General features: G+C 38.4%; 1 protein-coding gene across 1 annotated transcript in view; it reads right to left on the bottom strand.

Moving 5' to 3' along the window:
- Positions 1-23462, bottom strand: part of LOC126481269 (cadherin-23) — a 505796-nt gene that overhangs the window by 155955 nt on the left and 326379 nt on the right. Inside the window, exon 15 of the mRNA XM_050104895.1 lies at positions 3818-4134. Within this exon, the coding sequence (XP_049960852.1) occupies positions 3818-4134 (317 nt within the window). The remainder of the gene's footprint in view (positions 1-3817; positions 4135-23462) is intronic.

Genomic DNA, 23462 nt, shown 5'->3' with positions numbered 1-23462 from the left:
GATGTTTGGGTAGAGTGTGTGGGAGCAGTGGATTAGTGAAGACTGAGGCCAGAAGGATTACAGGAGCAAAGGATCTAGTGCAAGAAGCAGGGGGATCCAGATGGCATGCGTTGTGAATCGAACACTGAACACGAGCATGTTGTGTTCAATGGCTTTTTCTACCACTGGATGGTCAACTTTGTTCTTGGCCATAGTTTGGCAGTGGCCATACAGTCTGTTGGACAGCTTGTTGGTGGTCATGCCCGCATAAAATACTGTGCAGAAATTGCGGTAGAGCTGGTATATGATACGGCTGCTTTCACAGTTGACCCTGTCTCTGATGGTATAAGATAAGCCTATGAAAGACTGGAGTAGGATGTGATGGATTGGTGAATTGGACAGGTCTTGCAATTGTGTCTTCTAAACATATAGGACCCCTGCGGTAAGGGTTTGGGGTTGGGAGCGCGAGTAACACAGAGACGGATCAGGATGTGGTATATGTTGGATGAGTGGCAGAATATTACTTTAGGTCCTGTTTGAAAGCTGGAGAGTTCTCCTTCTTTCTGTGTGCTTCTAGATGACTCAATGCTCCTAGTAATCAGAGAGTGGTCTCCTTTACTCCTATATTATTTCATGATTGTGTTATAATATTAAGGTAAGATTTCGAATTTGCAGCTATAGACAGTGGGATTTGACTGATTGGGGTGGTGGTATCAACAGAGAACTGTGTGATACTGTTCTACCTGCCTTGTCCAAAAATTAGCTTGAGAAGTCAATCTGAGAAATGACTCATTAAACATCATAGATCTCCTAGTTACAAGAATGCCTGAACTTTTCAATTCAGTTAAAACACAGCAGAGGATCAGTGATAATGAGACTGTTGTAGTATCACTGACTATGGATTTCAAAAGATTATTAAGAAAGATTGAAAGATATTTCTACGTGATAAGTGTGACAAGAAGCTGATTTTAGATTACCTCATCATCAACATCAAACACCTTTCAGATTGACTGTGATGAGTATAAATGGATGAAATTCAAGAATATTGTAGCATATGCCTTAGGCCGGTATTACACTATCAAATTTCTTTGTCAAAGATTTGATCAAAGATGTGATCAAATATTCCGTCAAATATATTTGACAAAGATCTTTGACGTAGAGCTAGAAGGGGTATTACACTGTCATCAAATTTTTCGTCAAAGTTAAAGATGGCTGACAACAACTTGTTATTAACCGCAGCAGTTGCACGTACCGCAACTGCATTGTGTGCACATGCGGAAAAGAAGTGGGGGAAAAAAAGGAACCATACATACGAGGTTGACAGTCTTAAATTCCTGGGATTACAACTTGATAATAAATTCAGTTGGGAGGAGCACACCACAGAACTGCAGAAACGCCTTAACAAATCTGTATTTGCAATTCGAGTGTTAGCAGACATAGGCAACATAAAATGAAAAAGCTTACGTACTTTGCCTACTTTCATTCCATAATGTCATATGGGATAATATTTTGGGGTAAGTCCTGAAGTCAAACAAAAGTTTTCAGAGTCCAAAAGCGTGTAATACGTATTATTTGTGGAGTAAATTCACGGACGTCCTGCAGAAACCTCTTCAAAGAACGGTATACTAACTACTGCCTCTCAGTATATTTACTCCTTAATGAAATTTGTCCTAAATAATATATCTCTTTTTCCGGCAAACAACTCAGTTCATATATACAATACCAGGAACAAAAAGGATCTGCACAAGGACTTAAAAGCACTTACTTTAGTTCAAAAAGGGGTCCACTACTCAGGAACACTCATCTTCAATAATTTGCCAGCAAATATAAAAAGTTTAGTTAGAAATAAAGATCAGTTTAAAAGGAGCCTGAAAGACTTACTAGTTGCCAACTCCTACTCCATTGGCGAAATTTTTAATAGAAACAAATGATGTATTGTATTTATTCATACTATTAGTATTGTTATTTCAGCTTAAAAAAAATCGACACGTTCCACATCCACGAGGATCTCCTCAGCACCGATCTATGGAACAAAAAACTAATCTAATCTGGGTGAAGCCATGGGTTTTACGATGACACGATAAAAGCATTCAACAAAACTTGTTACGTGAGCTTACAGTGGAAGACGTAAAGTCGTACATCAATTACTTAAGAATGGATGAGCATACATCTCTGTATATGCTCAATGAAGTGTATCCTCATATCACAATGCACAATATTCACTTAAGAACTGCTACATCTTCAGAAGACAGGCTCACTGTAACACTTTGATTCCTTGCTACAGGAGAGGGTTATGTTAGGTTAGGTCAGGTCAGGTCTCCAATCTTCTTAATCTATTTTTGTATTCAGGGTGCCTCACGTTGTAAAGCGCCTCATCAGCTTCAGACATCTCTATTAATTTTGTAGTTGTCGGCACACACCAATTGTATTTACCGGCAATGGTTATAAAAACACTACAGACGACAGAACGCTGCAGCGATGCTAGCGCTCCATGTGGTAACATGTCACATTGCAGTGAACAGAAGACAAGTGATTTCTTTGATCAAATATATAGCGGGGCCCTAGATTTGATCAAATATTGGACGACATTTGACAAAGTCCCTATTACACTATCAAATATCTTTGACAAAGATATTGGAAAAAGAAATTTGATAGTGTAATACCGGCCTTAGGTATGTGCCAAACAAAACTGCAGGGATGCAAAAGACTCCACAAAACTGAATAAAGTCAAAATTAGTCAAAGTAAATCTTTGCTTGCTGAATTCAAAATATTTGAACATAAAATTTTGTCTGCATATCTGACAGAAAAATGTAAGAATTTTGGTGTTAAGTAAACAAACAGATCAAAGCAGTTGTTGTCTATGGACCATACGGACACTAATGTGGGGATAGCATAGTGAACACCAGAACACTAAATTAAGTTTTCCAAAACTGAATTTAGTTGATCAGTGGACATTGTCAAGGAACAGTTCCTCCAATACTTTTCAGTAGTATCTAATTACCAATTTAAAAAAAAAAAAAAAAAAAAAAAAAAAAAAAAAAAAAAAAAAACAGTAAAAGTACTTGTCATAATCTTGGATGAGCATCTGAACTGGGAAGAACAAACTGTTGCAGCATGCAGGAAATCTCTCTCCTGCCTACATGCAATTCAAAAATACTTGCCATAATGGAATGAAAGTAAGCAAAGTGTTCCATATTTTTAATTTTCATGCCACCCATGTCTGACAATATCAACATTAAAAATAATGATTTATTTAGGCATCTAAGTGCTATGTATCTCTTAAGTGAATATGTTACCCCACTGTAATCACCAAACGAAATTAGGACTGTCAGATTCTTCTACTTCCACATCCTCATACTGGAGTATATGCTTGGCAGAAGTCTCTTAAAGCATCTTAACTGCTTATAATGAGTCTTTCCAAAGCTTTCTAACAATGAATTGGGTACAGACTTTTCACTCATGTCCACAGAATATTTATTAGCACCCATTTTCTAAAACTGCATTTGACTTGCTGTTTATGGCAATATATTTTCATCTACAAAGTAAACAAACTTAGCATCTAGCAATCCAGGGAATGACAAGTTTAATAAACACAAGCATGATTAAAAAACCTAATATGTAATCTTGAGAGACACCGCACATCATTACTTCCCAATAAAGTGACAACGGACAGCTTAATTCATGTGTGTTTCATATAAACATACTTTGTTTCCAGTTAGAAAGATTTGACTTCAACCATTTTTCAGCAGTGCTTGTGACACTGCGATATTCTAACTTTAACATATGGTATGATTCACAAAGTGAAATGTGCATCAAGATTCATATTTCTTTCAGTACCTTTAAAATAGAGGTTCCTCCTAGTGTATCTTCAGGGATAGATCTCTTGTAATGTGGATGTTCAAATTGAGGAGCAAAATCATTGACATCTTGCACATAAATTATGACACCCACTTCACTCGAAAGACTTGGGTGCCCTCGATCTTCTGCTTTCACGATCACATTCATTGTTCTGACATTAATTCCTGTAAGGCCATCAGTGGAGAGATGTTCAAAGTCAACAGGAAAACGTGGTTGCAGAAGACCATGTTTTGGGTGTATAGTAAAATTTTCATATCCACTGATAATGCTGTAATTTATGTCACTGTTGTTTGTTCCTGAAACAGATAAATGAAAATGAAATCATCATTTCAAAAAGCAACATATGAAATAGTTTTCATTGCAAATTATTTGATTCTCCTTTGTATTTTAAGTCTGTGTAGTCATTACTGATGTCTTTTATAATCAAGAAGCAATGAAGTTGTAATTATACTCATTTGTAAATCTATAATCTATAATCACTTGTAATTATGCTATATGGGCGAACTATCAATAAATAATTACTTTTTATTGCCTCACTAAAAATGTACAACTTCATTTTCTTAAGTGCACTGTCAGTGGTTTATGAATGTACCATTTTCTGGGTTCCTCAGGTTGGTAGAAAATGCAGATCACACATGCCTACAAAAAGAGTAGCTAAAGAGATTCACAAAACTACCATCAGGTATCCTTTGAGTCTTATGACATATTTTTACCTCGAAAGTAATGAGGTGTCTCAAACAGAATGACCTCCTGTACACTAACCAGCATGGATTCGTCACTCATCAATTATGTGAAACCCAACTTGCACTTTATATGACATCCTGAAAGCCACACAATAAGGCACTCAGGTAGACACAGTATTTATTGACTTCTGGAGAACATTTGACTCAATTCCACACTTTTATTTATCATCAAAAGTATGATTTATGGGTTAATAAGTGAAATTTGTGACTGGATTGAGGAATTCTGAGTAGGCAGGATGCAACATATTATCTTGGCTGAAGAGTCATTGACAGATGTGGAAGTAACTTTGGGTGTGCTCCAGGGAGGAGTGTTGTATATTAATGACCTTGCAGACAATATTGATAATGTGCATTTACCTGTAATACATACAAATATTCATTCAGATCTAGAATGAAATTTTCGCTCTAACCGTCTGCCAGACCAAGACTTGAACTTGGATCTTTGCCTTTCGAGGGCAAATGCTCTACCTAAAGAGCTGCCCAAGCATGACTTGCAACCCATTGCATAGCTTCAGTTTTATCAGTACCTTGTCTCCTACCCTCAAAACTGCACAGTAGCTCTCCCACAAACCTTGCAGAACTAGCAATCCTGGAAGAGTGCAAGGATAGCAGGAGAGCTTCTGTGAAGTTTGGAAGGTAGGAGACAAGGTACTGGCAGCACTGAAGCAGTGAGGGCCTATGATCAATCGTGCTTGGGTAGCTCTTTCAGTAGAGCATTTGCCTACGAAAGGAAAAGGTCCTGAGCTTGATTCTCAGTCTGGCACACAGTTTTAATCTGCCAGGAAGTTTCATTCATTCAGATATTTGTAAGATTTCAATGTAGTGCAATGATTGGCAACTTGCTTTAAAAATCCAGAAATGTAAAGTTGTGTGCTTCACATAATAAGAAACCTAGGATCCTACTGCCAGCACGAGTCACAGTGGGAAATGGTCAGCTCATACAAATAATTGGTCATTACAGTTTGTAGGTAGGGTCCATTTCATATGGGACTAACAGGATATTAAATGTTTATGAAGATGGGCAGCACAAAGGCTCTCAGATTTGTTTGACAAGTGGGACACTGTCACAGAGATGATGAAGAAACTGAAATGGCAGATGCTTGAAGAGAGATGCAAACTATGCCATGAATAACTACTTACAAAGTTTCAAGAACCAACTTTAAATGACATATCTATGAATATATTACAGTCCCCCTACTATGGACCAGGAAGATAAGATTAGACTAACTGCAGCAAGTACAGAGGCATTTAAGCAATGATTCTATTTGTGCACCATAATGAAATGAAGTGGGGATAAGCCTCAATAATTGGTATATTGAGAAGTATTCTCTGCCATGTACTTCACTGTGGTTTGCAGAGTATGGGTGTTGACTGAGGTGTAGGATGGGAAATGGGGAATTGTATTTTGCATCTCTGTAGCTATCAGGCTTATTGTTGTCAACCCTATTTCTTTGGTTTTATCCATCTCTTTACAGACATGGTTAGCTGTTTGCAATATTATTCATTTAAATAATTTTCTTTAACAAGACAATTTTGTATTTACAGTCACATCTACAATACGCCATGTATTTTTTTACAGTTTCAATAATTAGAAAATTACAAATTCGAGACATCAAATAAATATATCACTGACAACATGCTCAGAAAGCAGAAATATGATGTACCTGAAGAAGCAGCTTTCAAAACAATGTAATTAAAATTTATTTTCTCTTTGTAATTATACATATAACATGCATACATTTATGAGTTACCATTTGATAACTTAATAAAAAAGCCTCATCAAAAAAGGATGTGAAAATGTGCCCTTCTCCCACCTAGATTTACACTATGTGATCAAAAGCCTACTGTCTTGCACACTTAGTATCTATCATTCTAAAAATATGGAACATACAAAACGTGATAAAAGAGAAATGGCAATTTTTGTTGTTGTTAAACCCAATATAGCCCTCTCAGACATAATACAATTGTGCCAGCACTTTTTCCAATCTTGGAAGCACTTCTAGAATTCACTTTTCATTATGGTGTTGAGTTCCTTCTGCAATTCTGTTTTTATCTCATCAGTTATGGCAAAACAACATCCTTTCAATGTTCTCTTTAGCCTTGGAAATAGAAAGAAGTTGCAAGGGGGCATGCCCAGTGAATACAGTGGCTGAGGCAACATAGTGGTTTTGTTTTTTGCCAAAAAATCATGAACAACCATGGGTGTGAGCAGGAGCTTCATTGTGATGCAATTTCCACAGGTAGTTTTGCCACAATTCAAGATGTTTTCTTCAGACTGTACAACCATAAGTCAGGAACTCATGATGTGCTATCCCATTGTAATCAAAGAAAACAGTGAGATGAACCATCACATCTGATCAAACTTGTCAAATTGTTTCTTGGTCTTGGCTCTTTGCAGACAGTTTCCATTGGGACAATTGGGCTTTGGTTTCCACATAATACCTGTATACTCATGTTTCGTCACCTGTTATAACCTTCATTAGAAGTTCTGGAATGTTGTCAACTTCAATTCTTTTTGGTTGAAACTCAACAATTTTGGAACAAACTTTGGTGCTACACATTTCATGCCCAAAAGAGTCACTGGAAAAACACACATCAACAACCTCTCTGTTGGTGATTTTTCAGAGCCATTTTCTTTACTTCTTCCACATTGTAGATTTGCTAAAATCCACAGTCAACATTTAGAATGTGGTGCTGCACTGTGTTCCATTTTTTTAAGCAAAATTTAATGGAACTTCTTTGATCCACCTTTTCCAAAAGATGAACACTGAACCTTTTCAACTGTCAACGATAAACCAAGTATTCAAAACAGTTGAAAATGCAATCATACATCAGGAACACGTGTAGCAACAAGGAAAAAATGGAAACTCGATGTATTAAGACCGCAAAATTAAAAAAAAATTCCATTAGTTTTTGATCACACCTTGTCTAAATAATAGCATATAACTTCTATATTTGCAATAAGTGTTGTATTTCATCTTCAGAAATATGTTTCCACTAAGGTTTTATACACTGGAGGTAGAATTTAGTTCTATTTTTCTTAAAACATGGTGAATAGTAGTTGCACGTTTTCAGACATCTTGATCTGTCAAATAACTGAACCAGTTCATTCATAAGATATTACATGAGACTCAGAGCAGATTTGTGAGTAATCTAGGACCCTAAATGTGATGGACCCTCTCCAAATCAATATATGAAGACACACACACACACACACACACACACACACACACACACACACACACACATGAACAAAAGTAACAAGATTTTTTTCTCTGGTGGTTGGTAGAACATTAGTTCCAAATTCTCCCATTAGGTGCCTTCACTTCAGAGTTAATTTGGAGCTGGAACGGCTGCTCATGTCGGGTGCGGGGTCACACATTGGTGTGGTTCATGTTGATTCTCTCAGTAGGTGGGATTATACTAGGCATGGCCTTCACCTCAACAGGAAGGGGAAGGGTAAATTGGCTGGGGAAATAGCAGGAAAGTTAAAGGGGGGAGGCACTGTCATGAGTGGTAAAATACCAGTGGTTATAGGATTCAGAAAAGACCCTTTTTTAGGGTAGGGAGGACAGAAAGAAAGCAAATTTTAAGAGAGGTTAGAACTGAGACAAACCTTCAGTTTGAAAAAGAAATCAAAAAACATAATTCCAGCTTATTACATCAGCATAAACAGCCATTGGTTAAGAATTTTCAACTGTCAGCAGATATTTTAACTCCACCCAATTTTAACTCAGACAATGTGAAATGTCAGCTATCTTTATTGCATCAAAATATTCGAGGACTGAGAAATAAAATTAATGAATTAACTATATGCATAGATGAATTAGAGTCTTCAAACCCAGCTGACATAATCTGCCTCTCTGAACATCATGTGACCACTGGTATAGAACTTTTAAGTGTTACAGGGTTTAGGTTAGCATCTCACTTTTGTAGATCAGAAATGGAGAAAGGAGGAGTTGCCACATTCATTAGGAACTGTCATAAATTTAAGAACATAGACATTCATAAATTTTGCCTAGAACAGCATATGGAAGCATGTGCAACAGAATTAGATTTTCACAAAAAATCTTTCATAATATTAAGTGTATATCGAGCACCTGCAGGTAACTTTAATCTGTTTGTAAACCACCTTGAAGCTGTACTGGCCCATTTAATAACCAAAAACAAAGAAATAGTGGTTGCTGGTGATTTCAATGTAGATTTCCTTAAAGACTCTCCGAATAAGAACTTATTTGAGTTAGTAACACTATCATTCAACTTAATTCCCACAGTAAAGTTCCCCACTAGGATAGCCACTTGCTCACAAACAGCCATTGATAATATCTTTATAGAAAAGTCCAATGAACAAAATTATATTACAAAACCAATAGCCAATGGCCTCTCAGACCATGACATGCAGTTCCTTCTGTTAAATGTTAATACTGAACAGGATATAAAATCTGTTAAATCTGAGCTCAAGAGGGTAATCAGTAAGCCAAAAATTGATTATTTTAGGACACTCCTCAGAGACATTCACTGGACTGATGTTTACAGTGCTCATGGCATGAATGAAAAATATAACATTTTTGCTAATAAAGTGCTTACCTTATTTGAACACTGCTTTCCCCCAAAACTTACCAAGGTTAGAGGAAAATCTACAAAGAAGCCATGGATTACTCGAGGAATAAGGGTATCTTGTAAAACAAAAAGAAAACTGTATCTGTCAATCCGAAACATTTCCAATGTTGATGCTATAGCACATTATAAGAAATACTGCAAAATATTAAAGACTGTAATATGGATGTCAAAGCCAATATATTACAAGGAAAAGATAGTCAAATCAGATAACAAAATAAAGACAATATGGGATATAGTGAAGGAGGAGACCGGTAGGACCAGACATGAAGAGGAACAGATAGCATTAAGAGTAAATGATACATTGGTGACAGATGTGTATAGTGTTGCAGAACTTTTTAACAAACATTTTATAACTGTTACTGAAAAGATGGGGTTGTCAGGTTTGGTAGATGCTGCTATGGATTACCTTAGACCAGACATTTCAAGTAATTTCCATAATATGAATTTGACCCTCACTACCCCAACAGAAATAATGTCCATCATAAAATCTTTAAAATCAAAAACATCTAGTGGGTATGATGAAATATCAACAAAGTTAATTAAAGAATGTGATTCTGAGCTAAGTAACATATTAAGCTATCTGTGTAACCAGTCGTTTATCAGTGGAATATTTCCTGAATGGCTGAAATATGCTGAAGTTAAGCCACTGTTTAAGAAGGGAGATAAAGAAATAGCATCAAATTTCCGTCCAATTTCACTGTTACCAGCATTCTCAAAAATTTTCGAAAAAGTAATGTACCGTCGTCTTTATAACCATCTTATCTCAAATAACATACTGTCAAAGTCACAGTTTGGATTTCTAAAAGGTTCTGATATTGAGAAGGCTATCTTCACTTACAGTGAAAATGTGCTTAATTCATTAGACAAAAAATTGCAGGCAACTGGTATATTTTGTGATCTATCAAAGGCATTTGACTGTGTAAATCACAATATCCTTTTAAGTAAACTAGAATATTATAGTGTAACAGGAAATGCTGCAAAATGGTTCAAATCTTATATCTCTGGCAGGAAACAAAGGGTGTTATTAGGAAAGAGCTTGATACATGTCTATCAGGCATCATCCAACTGGGAACTAATTACATGTGGGGTCCCACAAGGTTCCATTTTGGGGCCCTTACTTTTTCTTGTGTATATCAATGACCTTTCATCAGTAACATTACCAGATGCCAAGTTTGTTTTGTTTGCCGATGATACAAACATTGCAATAAATAGCAAATCAAGTGTAGTCTTAGAAAGATCAGCCAATAAAATATTTGTGGACATTAATCACTGGTTCCTAGCCAATTCTTTGTCACTAAACTTTGAAAAAACACACTACATGCAGTTCAGAACTTGTAAGGGGTGTCCCAAGAGTATATGTCTAACATATGATGACAAGAAGATAGAAGAAGTGGACAGTGTTAAATTCTTGGGATTACAGCTTGATAATAAATTCAATTGGGAGGAGCACACCACAGAACTGCTGAAGCGTCTTAACAAATCTCTGTTTGCAATGCGAATTTTGTCAGACGTAGGGGATATAAAAATGAAAAAGCTGGCATACTATGCTTACTTTCATTCCATAATGTCATATGGGATTATTTTTTGGGGTAATTCATCAAGCCAAGCTAAAGTTTTCCGGGCACAAAAACGTGCAGTAAGAATTATATGTGGTGTGAACTCAAGAACATCCTGCAGAAGCCTGTTTAGGGAACTAGGGATACTAACTACAGCTTCCCAGTATATTTATTCCTTAATGAAATTTGTCATTAAAAATATATCACTTTTTCAAACCAACAGCTCAATTCATGGAATCAATACTAGAAATAAGAATAATCTTCACAAGAATTTAAAGTCACTTAGTCTTGTACAAAAAGGTGTGCATTATTCAGGAACACACATTTTCAATAACTTGCCAGCAGCCATAAAAAGCTTAACAACCAATGAAATTCAGTTTAAGAGAAGCCTAAAGGATTTATTGGTGGCCAACTCCTTCTACTCCATTGATGAATTTCTTAGTAAAACCAACTGATTTGTATATAAGTACAACATAACTTCTGCACAATTTCAGTGCAGTAATGTGTTCACTGAAAATTTGTGTGTGTGTGTGTGTGTGTGTGTGTGTGTGTGTGTGTAAGTATAATCTAACTTCTGCACCATTTCAGTGCAGTAATGTGTTCATTGTAAATAAGTATTACAGTAGTTGTATTACATGTTTATTACCTTATAAATAAATAAAAAACGTTTTTTATTTTAAATTCAGTGCATTAGTATTTGTAAAATGACTCTTAGTGTTCATTAAAAATGACGATCATTCCACTTGGGACCTGTGGAATGGTACATTAGCTTATTTGTTTTAGTTGTAAATATTTGTCATGTATTGTTGTTTTTCTGACATGTTCCACATCCAGGAGGACCTCCTCACTACGGATCAATTGGAATGAAAGTAAATCTAATCTAATCTAAATCTAAACTGGACAGTTTTCCTAGTAGAACTGTTATGGAAACGTTACTGTGGTTGGTGTGGCTGTTTCTGTAAGTGCTGTTTCATGTATTCAGTGATTTTTAAATGGCAGGCATTAAATACCAACACGCTAACATCAGGTTCTGTTTCCTGTTAGTGAAATCAGAAGCCAAAACTGTTTCAGAACATCAGGTGGCTTTTGGGGAGGAAGCTTTGAACCAGGCAAGGGTTTACAAATGGATTTCTCATTTTAAAAGTGGTCAAATGTCAATTGAAGATGAATCATGACTGGGACATCCATCAACCTCCAGACCAAATGAAAACATTGAAAATATCCATGTTGTAAGCTTGTATAATTATCAAAGAACAAGCAATGAATTGGCAGTAATGACTGGAATACCCTGGAGTTCATGCCAATGAATTCTGACTGAAGATGAAACATGTTGCACCAAAATTCGTTCCACATGTCTTATCTGACAAACAACATTTGAGCGAGTTCTGGGAACTGAAAGAACAGTCAGAAATTGATTTAGATTTTCAGACAAAAGGGATTATGGGTGATAAAATTGTGGTGTTATGGATATGGCCCAGAAACCAAACAACAGCACAGTCAGTGGAGGATTCCTTTATCACCAAGAGCAAACAAAGCAAGTTGGTTTGTTTTTTTGACATCAAGGACATCATCCACAATGAATTCAACCTCCAGACTACCACAGCCAACCTACATTATTACCGTGAAGTGCTAATACAATTATGTGAAGCAGTGAGGAAAAAATGACCCACCTTATGGCAATCAGGAGATTGGCTTTTGCACCATGACAATGCTGCTTTACAGACAGCATTGAGTGTCAGGCAGTTTTTGGCCAAAAACCAAAAGGCAATAGTTTTTCATCCCCACTACTCACTGGACCTGGTTCCCCGTGACTTTTTTTGTTCCCAAAAATGAAAAGAAACCTAAAAGGGAAGAGGCACTAAACAGGGTAAATTCAGATCAGTTTAAAAACTGTTTCCACCACTAGAAAAAAGTTATACCAAATGTATAACGTCTGATGGATACCAGTTTAAAGGCGTTTTAGCTCTGAAAATGTTCTGTCAAATGCACAAGGTTTTGTACAACACCTCTCATTATTTTTGGATCCCCACCCTCTCCCATACAGTGGTAGTTGCTTTTTTGAGAGAATAATTATCATGCTGATACAGGAAGGTCAAATGTAAAAACTGTTTCTAGAGTTTGAGAAGTAACCATGTCTCTAGAACACATTGTCTCAACTTTTTATTGAGTAAAAACAATAGCATGTGTCCAAACCAGGCAAAGTAATCCTAGTCCACCATACCAGCTCCACTGAATTTCAGTTTTCATGGCTTTTTCAGATAAACACTATTTCCCAATCATACATTAGGTCAACATACAGCCAACTGAGTGCTACAATATTCACTGTACCATAAATATCATCTTTCAGAGCACAATGAAAGTGCTTTCTGTATCATTTTAATCTATTTTGCATATCATTTTTTTATTGGAGTTTCAAGGCAGTAGCACTACCATGAAAATTAAGGTCTGCCGTATTTGATACTGATTACAGTATGACCTGCATTAGCTGAGCAAGATGTTTGATGATTGTTCTGTGCAATAAGATTTAGAGTTTGACAGTCCCTACTGCTTCAGTAGACCTATGAGAATAGCAATGGGTTTATTATTTCCATGATTTTTCTACTTTATAATAACAGCAGTAATAGAGATATGGGGCACATATGACTCATGAGAAATCTCTTGGAGAGAATGAACATACTTATGGACCCCTGTGATCCTGTTCATATTGACTCACATGATGCTCTCTGTTGACTTATTGAAGTAGAAAGTAATCTATGATGTTGATGCACTAAGCATGCATTTATGTACTTTCATAGGTGTAACTTAACATTCATACCATTTTCAGTAGGGTCTCTAGAGACTTCTAATGACATCATGTATCTTTCAATGCTTTGAGAGAGCTGCTGGCTTAACTTGAGCTGCCTCCCCATGCACCATAGACCTTGTCAAGTTGGGATGGCTTGTGTGCCTCAACAATATCGATAGGTGTACTGCAGATGCAGCCTCAATGGAGGGGTATCTATGTAGAGATAAGACAAACATGTGGTTCCTGAGGAGGGACAGCAGACTTTTCAGTAGATGCAGGGGTGACAGTCTGAATGATTGACTGATCTGGCCTTGTAACATTCGCCACCAGAATCATGCTGCACTGTAACTGTGAATGGCAGAAAGCAAAGGAAAACTACAGCCTCTTTTTCATGTAGGGCAAGCAGGTCTACTTTACCCTCTTGGATAAAATGTTCCTGAATAAAGTGGTCTCCCATTCAGATCTCTATGCAGGGACTACTAAGGAGAATGTTATCTTCAGGAGAAACAAAGCTGGCATTCTATAATTTGGCTTGTGAAATGTAGAATGCTTAATTGAGTAGGTAAGTTAGAAAATTAAAAAAGGGAAATCATAACATTATGAAGAGGATAAACTGCTCTCACCACATAGCGAAGATGTTCAGTCACAGACAGGCACAACAACGAGAAGGTCAAACAAGTAAGCTTCCAGCCAGAGACTGTGGTCATGTGTGTGTGTTACTTGTGTTTGCTTGAGTGAGTGAGTGTGAGTGTGTGTGTGTGTGTATGTTGTCTAATTCAGATGAACAGCACAGTGAATATATTATCATTGCTAAGATACATATTAAGCCAACACACATGACAGTAGTACAAATTCCTACATCAACTAGTTCCACAGATGATGATGAGATTGAAAAAATGTATGATGAGATAACTGATATTATTCAGATAGTTAAGGGACACAAAAATTTATTTGTGATGGGGAACTGAATTCAATAGCAGATAGAGAAAGAAAAGTAGTCTTGAGGGAAGAATGGAAGATGAAACTGCCTGGTGGAATTTTGCACAAAGCATAATTTGATCATCACTAACACTAGATTTAAGAATCATGTGTGCAGACATGGAAGAGACCTGGAGATACTGGACAATATGAGGTGTGTTTTTTAAGTAAATACCATTTTGAAATTAAAAAAAAAAGACATGCTTAGATATCTCAATAATTTTATTTTTACGTGAAAGCCTGTACCTTAATCTATGCACTGACGCCATTACAGTCTGATTCTTCCTTGTTTACGTTGTGTACTGAGTGTTTAAGATGCCTCCAATAATAGTGAGTCCCGCCGACTGTGAAGAATGGGTTGTTATAAGATTTCTTAGTGCTAAAGGCCTAAAAGCAATCAATATTCATTGTGAGATCTGTTCAGTTTACGGAGAAAACATTATGAGCGATGGAATGGTAAGAAAGTGGGTGAGAGCATATAAGATGGCCGCACAAATGTGCATGATGAACAACAGAGTGGGTGTCCTTCGGTCGTTAATGAAAGTTTGGTGCAGGAAGTGGACAATAAGGTGAGAGAAAACAGACACTTTACAATTTCCTCCTTGCAGGATGACTTTCCTAATATTTCTCATAGTGTTTTGTATGGCATTGTGACCGAGCACTTGAATTACCGAAAATTGTGCGCACGTTGGGTACTGAAAATGTTGACAGATGTGCACAAAACCAAAGGTTTAGACAGTGTATTGACTTTCCTTGAGTGGTACCACAACACTGGTGATGATTTCTTAAGCCAAATTGTTACGGGCAATGAAACATGGGTGGCCTACGTTACACCAGAATCAAAGCAACAGTCCATGGAAGTTGAGCAAGGGTATCAATTTGCTGCAAGACAATGCCCGTCTGCATGTGGTGAATCAGACCAAAGATCTCATCACATCTTTTCAATGGGAAACTCTGGAACATCCTCCGTACAGCTCCAATCTTGCACCCAGTGACTACCATCTGTTCCTCCACTTGAAGAAACACCTGGGTGGTCAGTGTCTTCAAGACGATGATGAAGTCAAAACAGTGGTGATGTAGCGGTTAACAAGTCAGGTGGAGACTTCTATGAGAAGGGTATTCAAAAACTGGTACAACGTTACGACAAGTGCCTCAATATTGACAGAAATTATGTAGAAAAGTAGATTAAGGTACAGGCTTTCATATAAAAATAAAATTATTGAGATATCTTAGCACGTCTTTTTTAATTTCAAAATGGTACTTACTTAAAAAACACGCCTAGTATAATGGCAAGAAAGTGATTTCAGAACCATGTTTTAAAGTATTCCCTGGGGTAGATGTGGACTCAGTTCACAATTTATTGGTTATGAACTGTAAATTAAAACTGAAGAAACTGCAAAAAGGTAGCAAATTAAGTATTTGGTACTTGGACATGTTCAAAGAACAAGGAGTTGTTGAGAGTTTCCAAGGGAAGCAACAGGCAACAATTGACTGAAACTGAGGAAAGGAATACAGTAATAGATGAATGGGTAGCTTTGAGGGATGAAATAGTGAAGGCAGCAGAGGATCGAATAGATGAAAAGACAAGGCCCTGCATAAATCCTTGGATATTATGGGAGCTACTGAATGTAATTGATGAAGAAGAAAATACAAACATCTAAAAATGAGATTGACAAAAAGTGCAAAATGGCCAAGCAGGAATGGCTAGAGGATAAATGTAAATTTATAGAAACATGTATAACTAGGAGAAATATACAGGAAAACTGAAGAGATCTTTGGAGTATATAGAGGAGCTTCTTGCACATCAAGAGCTCAGATGAAAAACCAGAACCAAGTAAAGAAGGGAAAGCTCAAAGGTTGAAGGAGTATAGAGAGAGGTTAGACAAGGGAAACAGACTTGAAGACAAGAGGAAGTGTATGAGGGTGAGATGGGATACTGTGAGAAGAATCTGACAGTGCACTAAAAGGCCTAAACTGAAACAAGGCCCCAGGTGTGGCTTACATTCCGTCAGAACTATTGATATCCTTAGGACAGCCAGCCAAGACTAAACTATTCTATCTGGTGCACAATATGTACAAGAGAGGGGAAATACTCTGATTTAAAGAAGGATGTAATAATTCGAAATTATGAATATGAAAATAAGAATGCAGGTAAGTTTCTGTGAACAGCACAGTGAATACATTACCACAGCCAAGAAACACATGAAGGCAATACACACTACCATAGAACACATTTGTATACCATCTAGGTGCTAACAGGTGTGAATATTACCAAACTATCAGTTTAATAAGTCATGATTGCAAAATGGTAGCATGAATTTTTTACAGAAGAAAGCTGATCTTGGGGAAGATTGGTTTGGGTTCTGAAAAAATGACTGGCACTAAGACTTGTCTTAGAAAGGTAGAGTTGGAAAGATAAACCTACATTTATAGCATTTGTAGACTTCAAGAAAGCTTTTAACGGTGTTGAATGGAATACGCTCTTTGAAATTCTGAAGGTATCAGGGGTAAAATGTCGGGCATGAAAGGTTATATACAACTTGTATCGAAACCAAACAGCAGTTATAAGAGTCGAAGGGCATGAAAGGGAAACACCAGTTGTGAAGGGAATGACACAGGTTGTAGCCTACCCCTGACATTATACAGTCTGTATATCAAGAAAAGGAAACCAAAGAAAAATTTGGAAAAGGAATTATAGTTCAGGGAGAAGAAATGAAAACTTTAATGTTTGATGACTGTCAGAGACAGTAAAGACTTTCAAAGAGCAGTTTAATGGAATGGACAGTGTCTGTAATGGAGAATGTAAGTTGAATATCAACAAATGCAAAACAAAGATGAGGGAATGTGGTAGAATTAAATCAGATGATGCTGAGAGAATTAAATTAGGAAATGAGACAATAGAAATAGTAGATAAGTTTTGCTCTTTGGACAGTAAAATACTGATGATGACTGAAGTACAAGGATATAAAATGTAGACTAGCAATGTCCAGAATAGCATTCCTGAAGAAGAGAAATTTGTTAGTACCAAATATAGACTTAAATGTTGAGAAGTCCTTTCTGAAGGCACTGGTCTGGAGTGTAGCCTTGCACAGAACTGAAATGCAGAGTATAAGCTGTTCAGATAAGAAGAGAATAAAAGCTTTAGAAAAAAAATGGAAATGAGTGTACAGCATTGTGGGCTGGGAGTCCCCCATTCAGTTCGGCTGCCGAGGGCAAGTACTTATTGCATTTGGCGCCACATTGGGCGACTTGTGCGTCAGAGATGGGGATGAAATGATGAGGAGGACAACATAACACCTAGTCCCTGAGCGGAGAAAATCTCCTGCCCCAGCCGGGAATCAAACCCAGGCCCCTTGGTGTGGCATTCTGCTGTGCTGACCACTCAGCTAATGGGGGCAGACTAGAAGCTTTAGAATTGTGGTGCTATAGACGAATGCTAATAATAAGACAGGAAGACTGGATTATCAGTGAAGATGTATTGAATCAAACTGGGGAGAAAAGAAATCTGTGACACAACTTCACTAAAAGGAGGGGTTGGTTGATAGGGCATATTATGAGGCATCAAGGAATTATCAGTTTGGTATTGGAAGGGGGAGGGGAAGTGTCAGTTTTGTATTGGAAGGGGGGATTAAACATTGTAGAAAGAGAGACCAAGAGATGAATAATACAGCAGATCCTAATAGATGTAGCAGTAATTATTTGAAGATGCAGTGGCTTGCATAAGATATCAAACCAGTCTTCAGACTGAAGACCATCTGCTCTGCTGTAGAGAGAGAATAATATATCTAAAAACAAAGATGATGTGACTTACCAAACGAAATCGCTGGCACGTCGATAGATACACAAACAAACACAAACATACTCACAAAATTCAAGCTTTCGCAACAAACTGTTGCCTCATCAGGAAAGAGGGAAGGAGAGGGAAAGACGAAAGGATGTGGGTTCTAAGGGAGAGGGTAAGGAGTCATTCCAATCCCGGAAGCGGAAAGACTTACCTTAGGGGGAAAAAAGGACGGGTATACACTCGCACACACACACACATCCATCCACACATATACAGACATAAGCAGACATATTTAAATATGTGTGCGAGTGTATACCCGTCCTTTTTTCCCCCTAAGGTAAGTCTTTCCGCTCCCGGGATTGTAATGACTCCTTACCCTCTCCCTTAAAACCCACATCCTTTCGTCTTTCCCTCTCCTTCCCTCTTTCCTGATGAGGCAACAGTTTGTTGCGAAAGCTTGAATTTTGTGTGTATGTTTGTGTTTGTTTGTGTGTCTGTCGACCTGCCAGCACTTTCATTTGGTAAGTCACATCATCTTTGTTTTTAGATGGATATGTGTGTGTGTGCGAGTGTATACCCGTCCTGTTTTCCCCTTAAGGTAAGTCTTTCCGCTCCTGGGATTGTAATGACTCCTTACCCTCTCCCTTAAAACCCACATCCTTTCGTCTTTCCCTCTCCTTCCCTCTTTCCTGATGAAGCAACCATTGGTTGCAAAAGCTAGAATTTTGTGTGTATGTTTGTGTTTGTTTGTGTGCTATCGAGCTGGAAACATTCCACGTGGGAAAAATATATCTAAAAACAAAGATGATGTGACTTACCAAACAAAAGCGCTGGCCAGCGCTTTTATTTGGTAAGTCACATCATCTTTGTTTTTTATATATATATATATATATATATATATATATATATATATATATATATATATATATATATATATATATATGGTTATAATAGAGGGAAACATTCCACGTAGGAAATATATATCTAAAAACAAAGATGATGTGACTTACCAAATGAAAGTGCTGGCAGGTCGACAGACACACAAACAAACACAAACATACACACAAAAAATTCAAGCTTTCGCAACAAACTGTTGCCTCATCAGGAAAGAGGAAAGGAGAGGGGAAGACGAAAGGAAGTGGGTTTTAGAGGAGAGGGTAAGGAGTCATTCCAATCCCGGGAGCGGAAAGACTTACCTTAGGGGGAAAAAAGGACAGGTATACACTCGCACACATGCACATATCCATCCACACATACAGACACAAGCAGACATATTTAAAGACAAAGAGTTTGGGCAGAGATGTCAGTCGAGGCAGAAGTGTAGAGGCAAAGAAGTTGTTGAAAGACAGGTGAGGTATGAGTGGCGGCAACTTGAAATTAGCGGAGATTGAGGCCTGGCAGATGACGAGAAGAGAGGATATACTGAAGGGCAAGTTCCCATCTCCAGAGTTCGGATAGGTTGGTGTTGGTGGGAAGTATCCAGATAACCCGGACGGTGTAACACTGTGCCAAGATGTGCTGGCCGTGCACCAAGGCATGTTTAGCCACAGGGTGATCCTCATTACCAACAAACACTGTCTGCCTGTGTCCATTCATGCGAATGGACAGTTTGTTGCTGGTCATTCCCACATAGAATGCGTCACAGTGTAGGCAGGTCAGTTGGTAGATCACGTGGGTGCTTTCACACGTGGCTCTGCCTTTGATCGTGTACACCTTCCGGGTTACAGGACTGGAGTAGGTGGTGGTGGGAGGGTGCATGGGACAGGTTTTACACCGGGGGCGGTTACAAGGGTAGGAGCCAGAGGGTAGGGAAGGTGGTTTGGGGATTTCATAGGGATGAACTAAGAGGTTACGAAGGTTAGGTGGACGGCGGAAAGACACTCTTGGTGGAGTGGGGAGGATTTCATGAAGGATGGATCTCATTTCTGGGCAGGATTTTAGGAAGTCGTATCCCTGCTGGAGAGCCACATTCAGAATCTGATCCAGTCCCGGAAAGTATCCTGTCACAAGTGGGGCACTTTTGTGGTTCTTCTGTGGGAGGTTCTGGGTTTGAGAGGATGAGGAAGTTGCTCTGGTTATTTGCTTCTGTACCAGGTCGGGAGGGTAGTTGCGGGATGCGAAAGCTGTTGTCAGGTTGTTGGTGTAATGCTTCAGGGATTCCGGACTGGAGCAGATTCGTTTGCCACGAAGACCTAGGCTGTAGGGAAGGGACCGTTTGATGTGGAATGGGTGGCAGCTGTCGTAATGGAGGTACTGTTGCTTGTTGGTGGGTTTGATGTGGACGGACGTGTGAAGCTGGCCATTGGACAGGTGGAGGTCAACATCAAGGAAAGTGGCATGGGATTTGGAGTAGGACCAGGCGAATCTGATGGAACCAAAGGAGTTGAGGTTGGAGAGGAAATTCTGGAGTTCTTCTTCACTGTGAGTCCAGATCATGAAGATGTCATCAATAAATCTGTACCAAACTTTGGGTTGGCAGGCCTGGGTAACCAAGAAGGCTTCCTCTAAGCGACCCATGAATAGGTTGGCGTACGAAGGGGCCATCCTGGTACCCATGGCTGTTCCCTTTAATTGCTGGTATGTCTGGCCTTCAAAAGTGAAGAAGTTGTGGGTCAGGATGAAGCTGGCTAAGGTAATGAGGAAAGAGGTTTTGGGTAGGGTGGCAGGTGATCGGCGTGAAAGGAAGTGCTCCATTGCAGCGAGGCCCTGGACGTGCGGGATATTTGTGTATAAGGAAGTGGCATCAATGGTTACAAGGATGGTTTCTGGGGGTAACGGATTGGGTAAGGATTCCAGGCGTTCGAGAAAGTGGTTGGTGTCTTTGATGAAAGATGGGAGACTGCACGTAATGGGTTGAAGGTGTTGTGTGGATATATATATATATATCAATATAATGGAAGGAAACATTCCACGTGGGAAAAAATATATATAAAAACAAAGATGAGGTGACTTACCGAACAAAAGCGCTGGCAGGTCGATAGACACACAAACAAACACAAACACACACACAAAATTCAAGCTTTCGCAACAAACTGTTGCCTCATCAGGAAAGAGGGAAGGAGAGGGAAAGACGAAAGGATGTGGGTTTTAAGGGAGAGGGTAAGGAGTCATTCCAATCCCGGGAGCGGAAAGACTTACCTTAGGGGGAAAAAAGGACAGGTATACACTCGCACACACGCACATATATATATATATATATATATATATATATATATATATATAACCTATTGTACAATTATACACATGCAGTCTTCATCTATCATCTGTGTATGTCATGTGATTAACAATAATAAAGAAATCATAAGCATGACATAAAAGCAATTATGCAATATTATTGTGACTTTTCTAAATGCATACACATCACATACTGAAAGTGTGTGATTACAGAGATTTTGTCTTACGGTTCATATTTTTTGGAGGAAGACTTAAGTTACATTACCCTATCTTTGGAATCAATCAATAACTTGTTGCATATTTTCTAACAGATTTAAATATGCTGTAGTAACACACATCTACGAGGGTTATTCCAAAAGTAAGGTCCGATTCGCCGTAACTATTGAAATTTGGCGCCAATGACAAAACACGCATGCGCGCCGACTCCTGGCAAGCCTTGCGCGTCAAACGCCGCCATTCGCTTTGTTACTGTTGCTGAGTGTAGTTCACAGTGTCACTTTACAATGTTTAAGACAATTGATCAGCCCGCCGATTGTGAAGTAAGGGCAGTGATACGGTTTTTGTCTGCAAGAAACAATTCAGCGGCGGAAATCCATCGGCAGATTACTGAAGTGTACGGTCCTAACATAATGAGCGACAGTAAAGTGCACAAGTGGGTGCGAGCTTTTAATGAAGGATGGGATAATGTGCACGATGAACCACGGTGTGGCCGACCATCAGTGATTTCGGACGATTTGGTCAATGCGGTTGACAAAAAAATTCGTGAAGATCGCCGATTCACTATTACAGACGTAGACATGCATTTTCCGAATGTGAGTAGAACAACTTTGTACAGAATTGTGTCTGAACATTTGAAGTTTCACAAATTGTGTGCCCGTTGGGTTCCCAGGCTGCTTACTGAGCCCCAACGAATGAAAAGAATGGCTTTTGCTCTTGATTTTTTGGAGCGATATCATAAGGAAGGTGACAGTCTTTTAGACAATGTTGTCACAGGGGATGAGACATGGGTTTCTCACATCACTCCAGAGTCTAAACGTCAGTCAATGCAATGGCGTCACACGTCATCGCCAGTCAAGGTCAAGGCAAAGCAGACAATCTCAACACGTAAGGTTATGGCGACTGTGTTCTGGGATAGACGTGGAGTATTGTTAGTCGACTTTATGGAGAGAGGAACAACGATTAATAAAGCCGCCTACTGCGCTACCCTGACTAAACTTCGACGTGCAATCCAGAATAAGCGACGTGGTCTTTTGTCGTCTGGAATCTTGTTGTTGCATGACAATGCAAATGAAACGCAAGCTCTGATCAAGAAATTTGGATGGGAACAGATGGACCATCCTCCTTACAGTCCGGACCTGGCGCCAAGTGATTTCCACCTGTTCCGTTACTTAAAGGAGTTTCTCGGCGGCAAGCGCTTCGACACAGATGATGAAGTGAAAGAAGCAGTTAAGGACTGGTTATCGTCACAGGCGGCCGATTTCTATAACATGGGCATTCAAAAGCTTGTTGAACGATGTGACAAATGTTTAAATAAGTATGGAAGTTATGTAGAAAAATAGATAAAGATGTAAGGAATGTAAATAAAACAATTGTTTTGAAAAAACATTTTAGTTTTGATTTTTTTTAATAACCGGACCTTACTTTTGGAATAACCCTCGTATAAAGCCAAGGATAACTACAGATGTATTTTACTACTTCTAGTCTTTTCAAAAATGTTTGAGAAAGTGGCCTATCATAGAATACTGATCATAACGTATTAACTGCCTCTCAGTTCAGCTTTAGTATAAGATCTACTGCATGTCCAATTGATTATTTATTAGTGGGTGTTATTTCTGACATGTCATATAATACTAGGAAAAAAAATTATGGATGGATGAATGATGGCTAAAGAAAAAATAATTTTCAACAGAGGGGACATGTGGAATTGATACAGCATAATCATGACAGAAGAAAATAGAACTGCTACTTAAAAAATCAGAATACT

The sequence above is a fragment of the Schistocerca serialis genome, chromosome 5 (genome assembly GCF_023864345.2).
Source record: "Schistocerca serialis cubense isolate TAMUIC-IGC-003099 chromosome 5, iqSchSeri2.2, whole genome shotgun sequence".
Lineage (NCBI taxonomy): Eukaryota > Metazoa > Arthropoda > Insecta > Orthoptera > Acrididae > Schistocerca > Schistocerca serialis.
The sequence above is the reverse complement of the archived record's forward strand: the minus strand, read 5'-3'. Positions and strand labels throughout refer to the sequence as shown.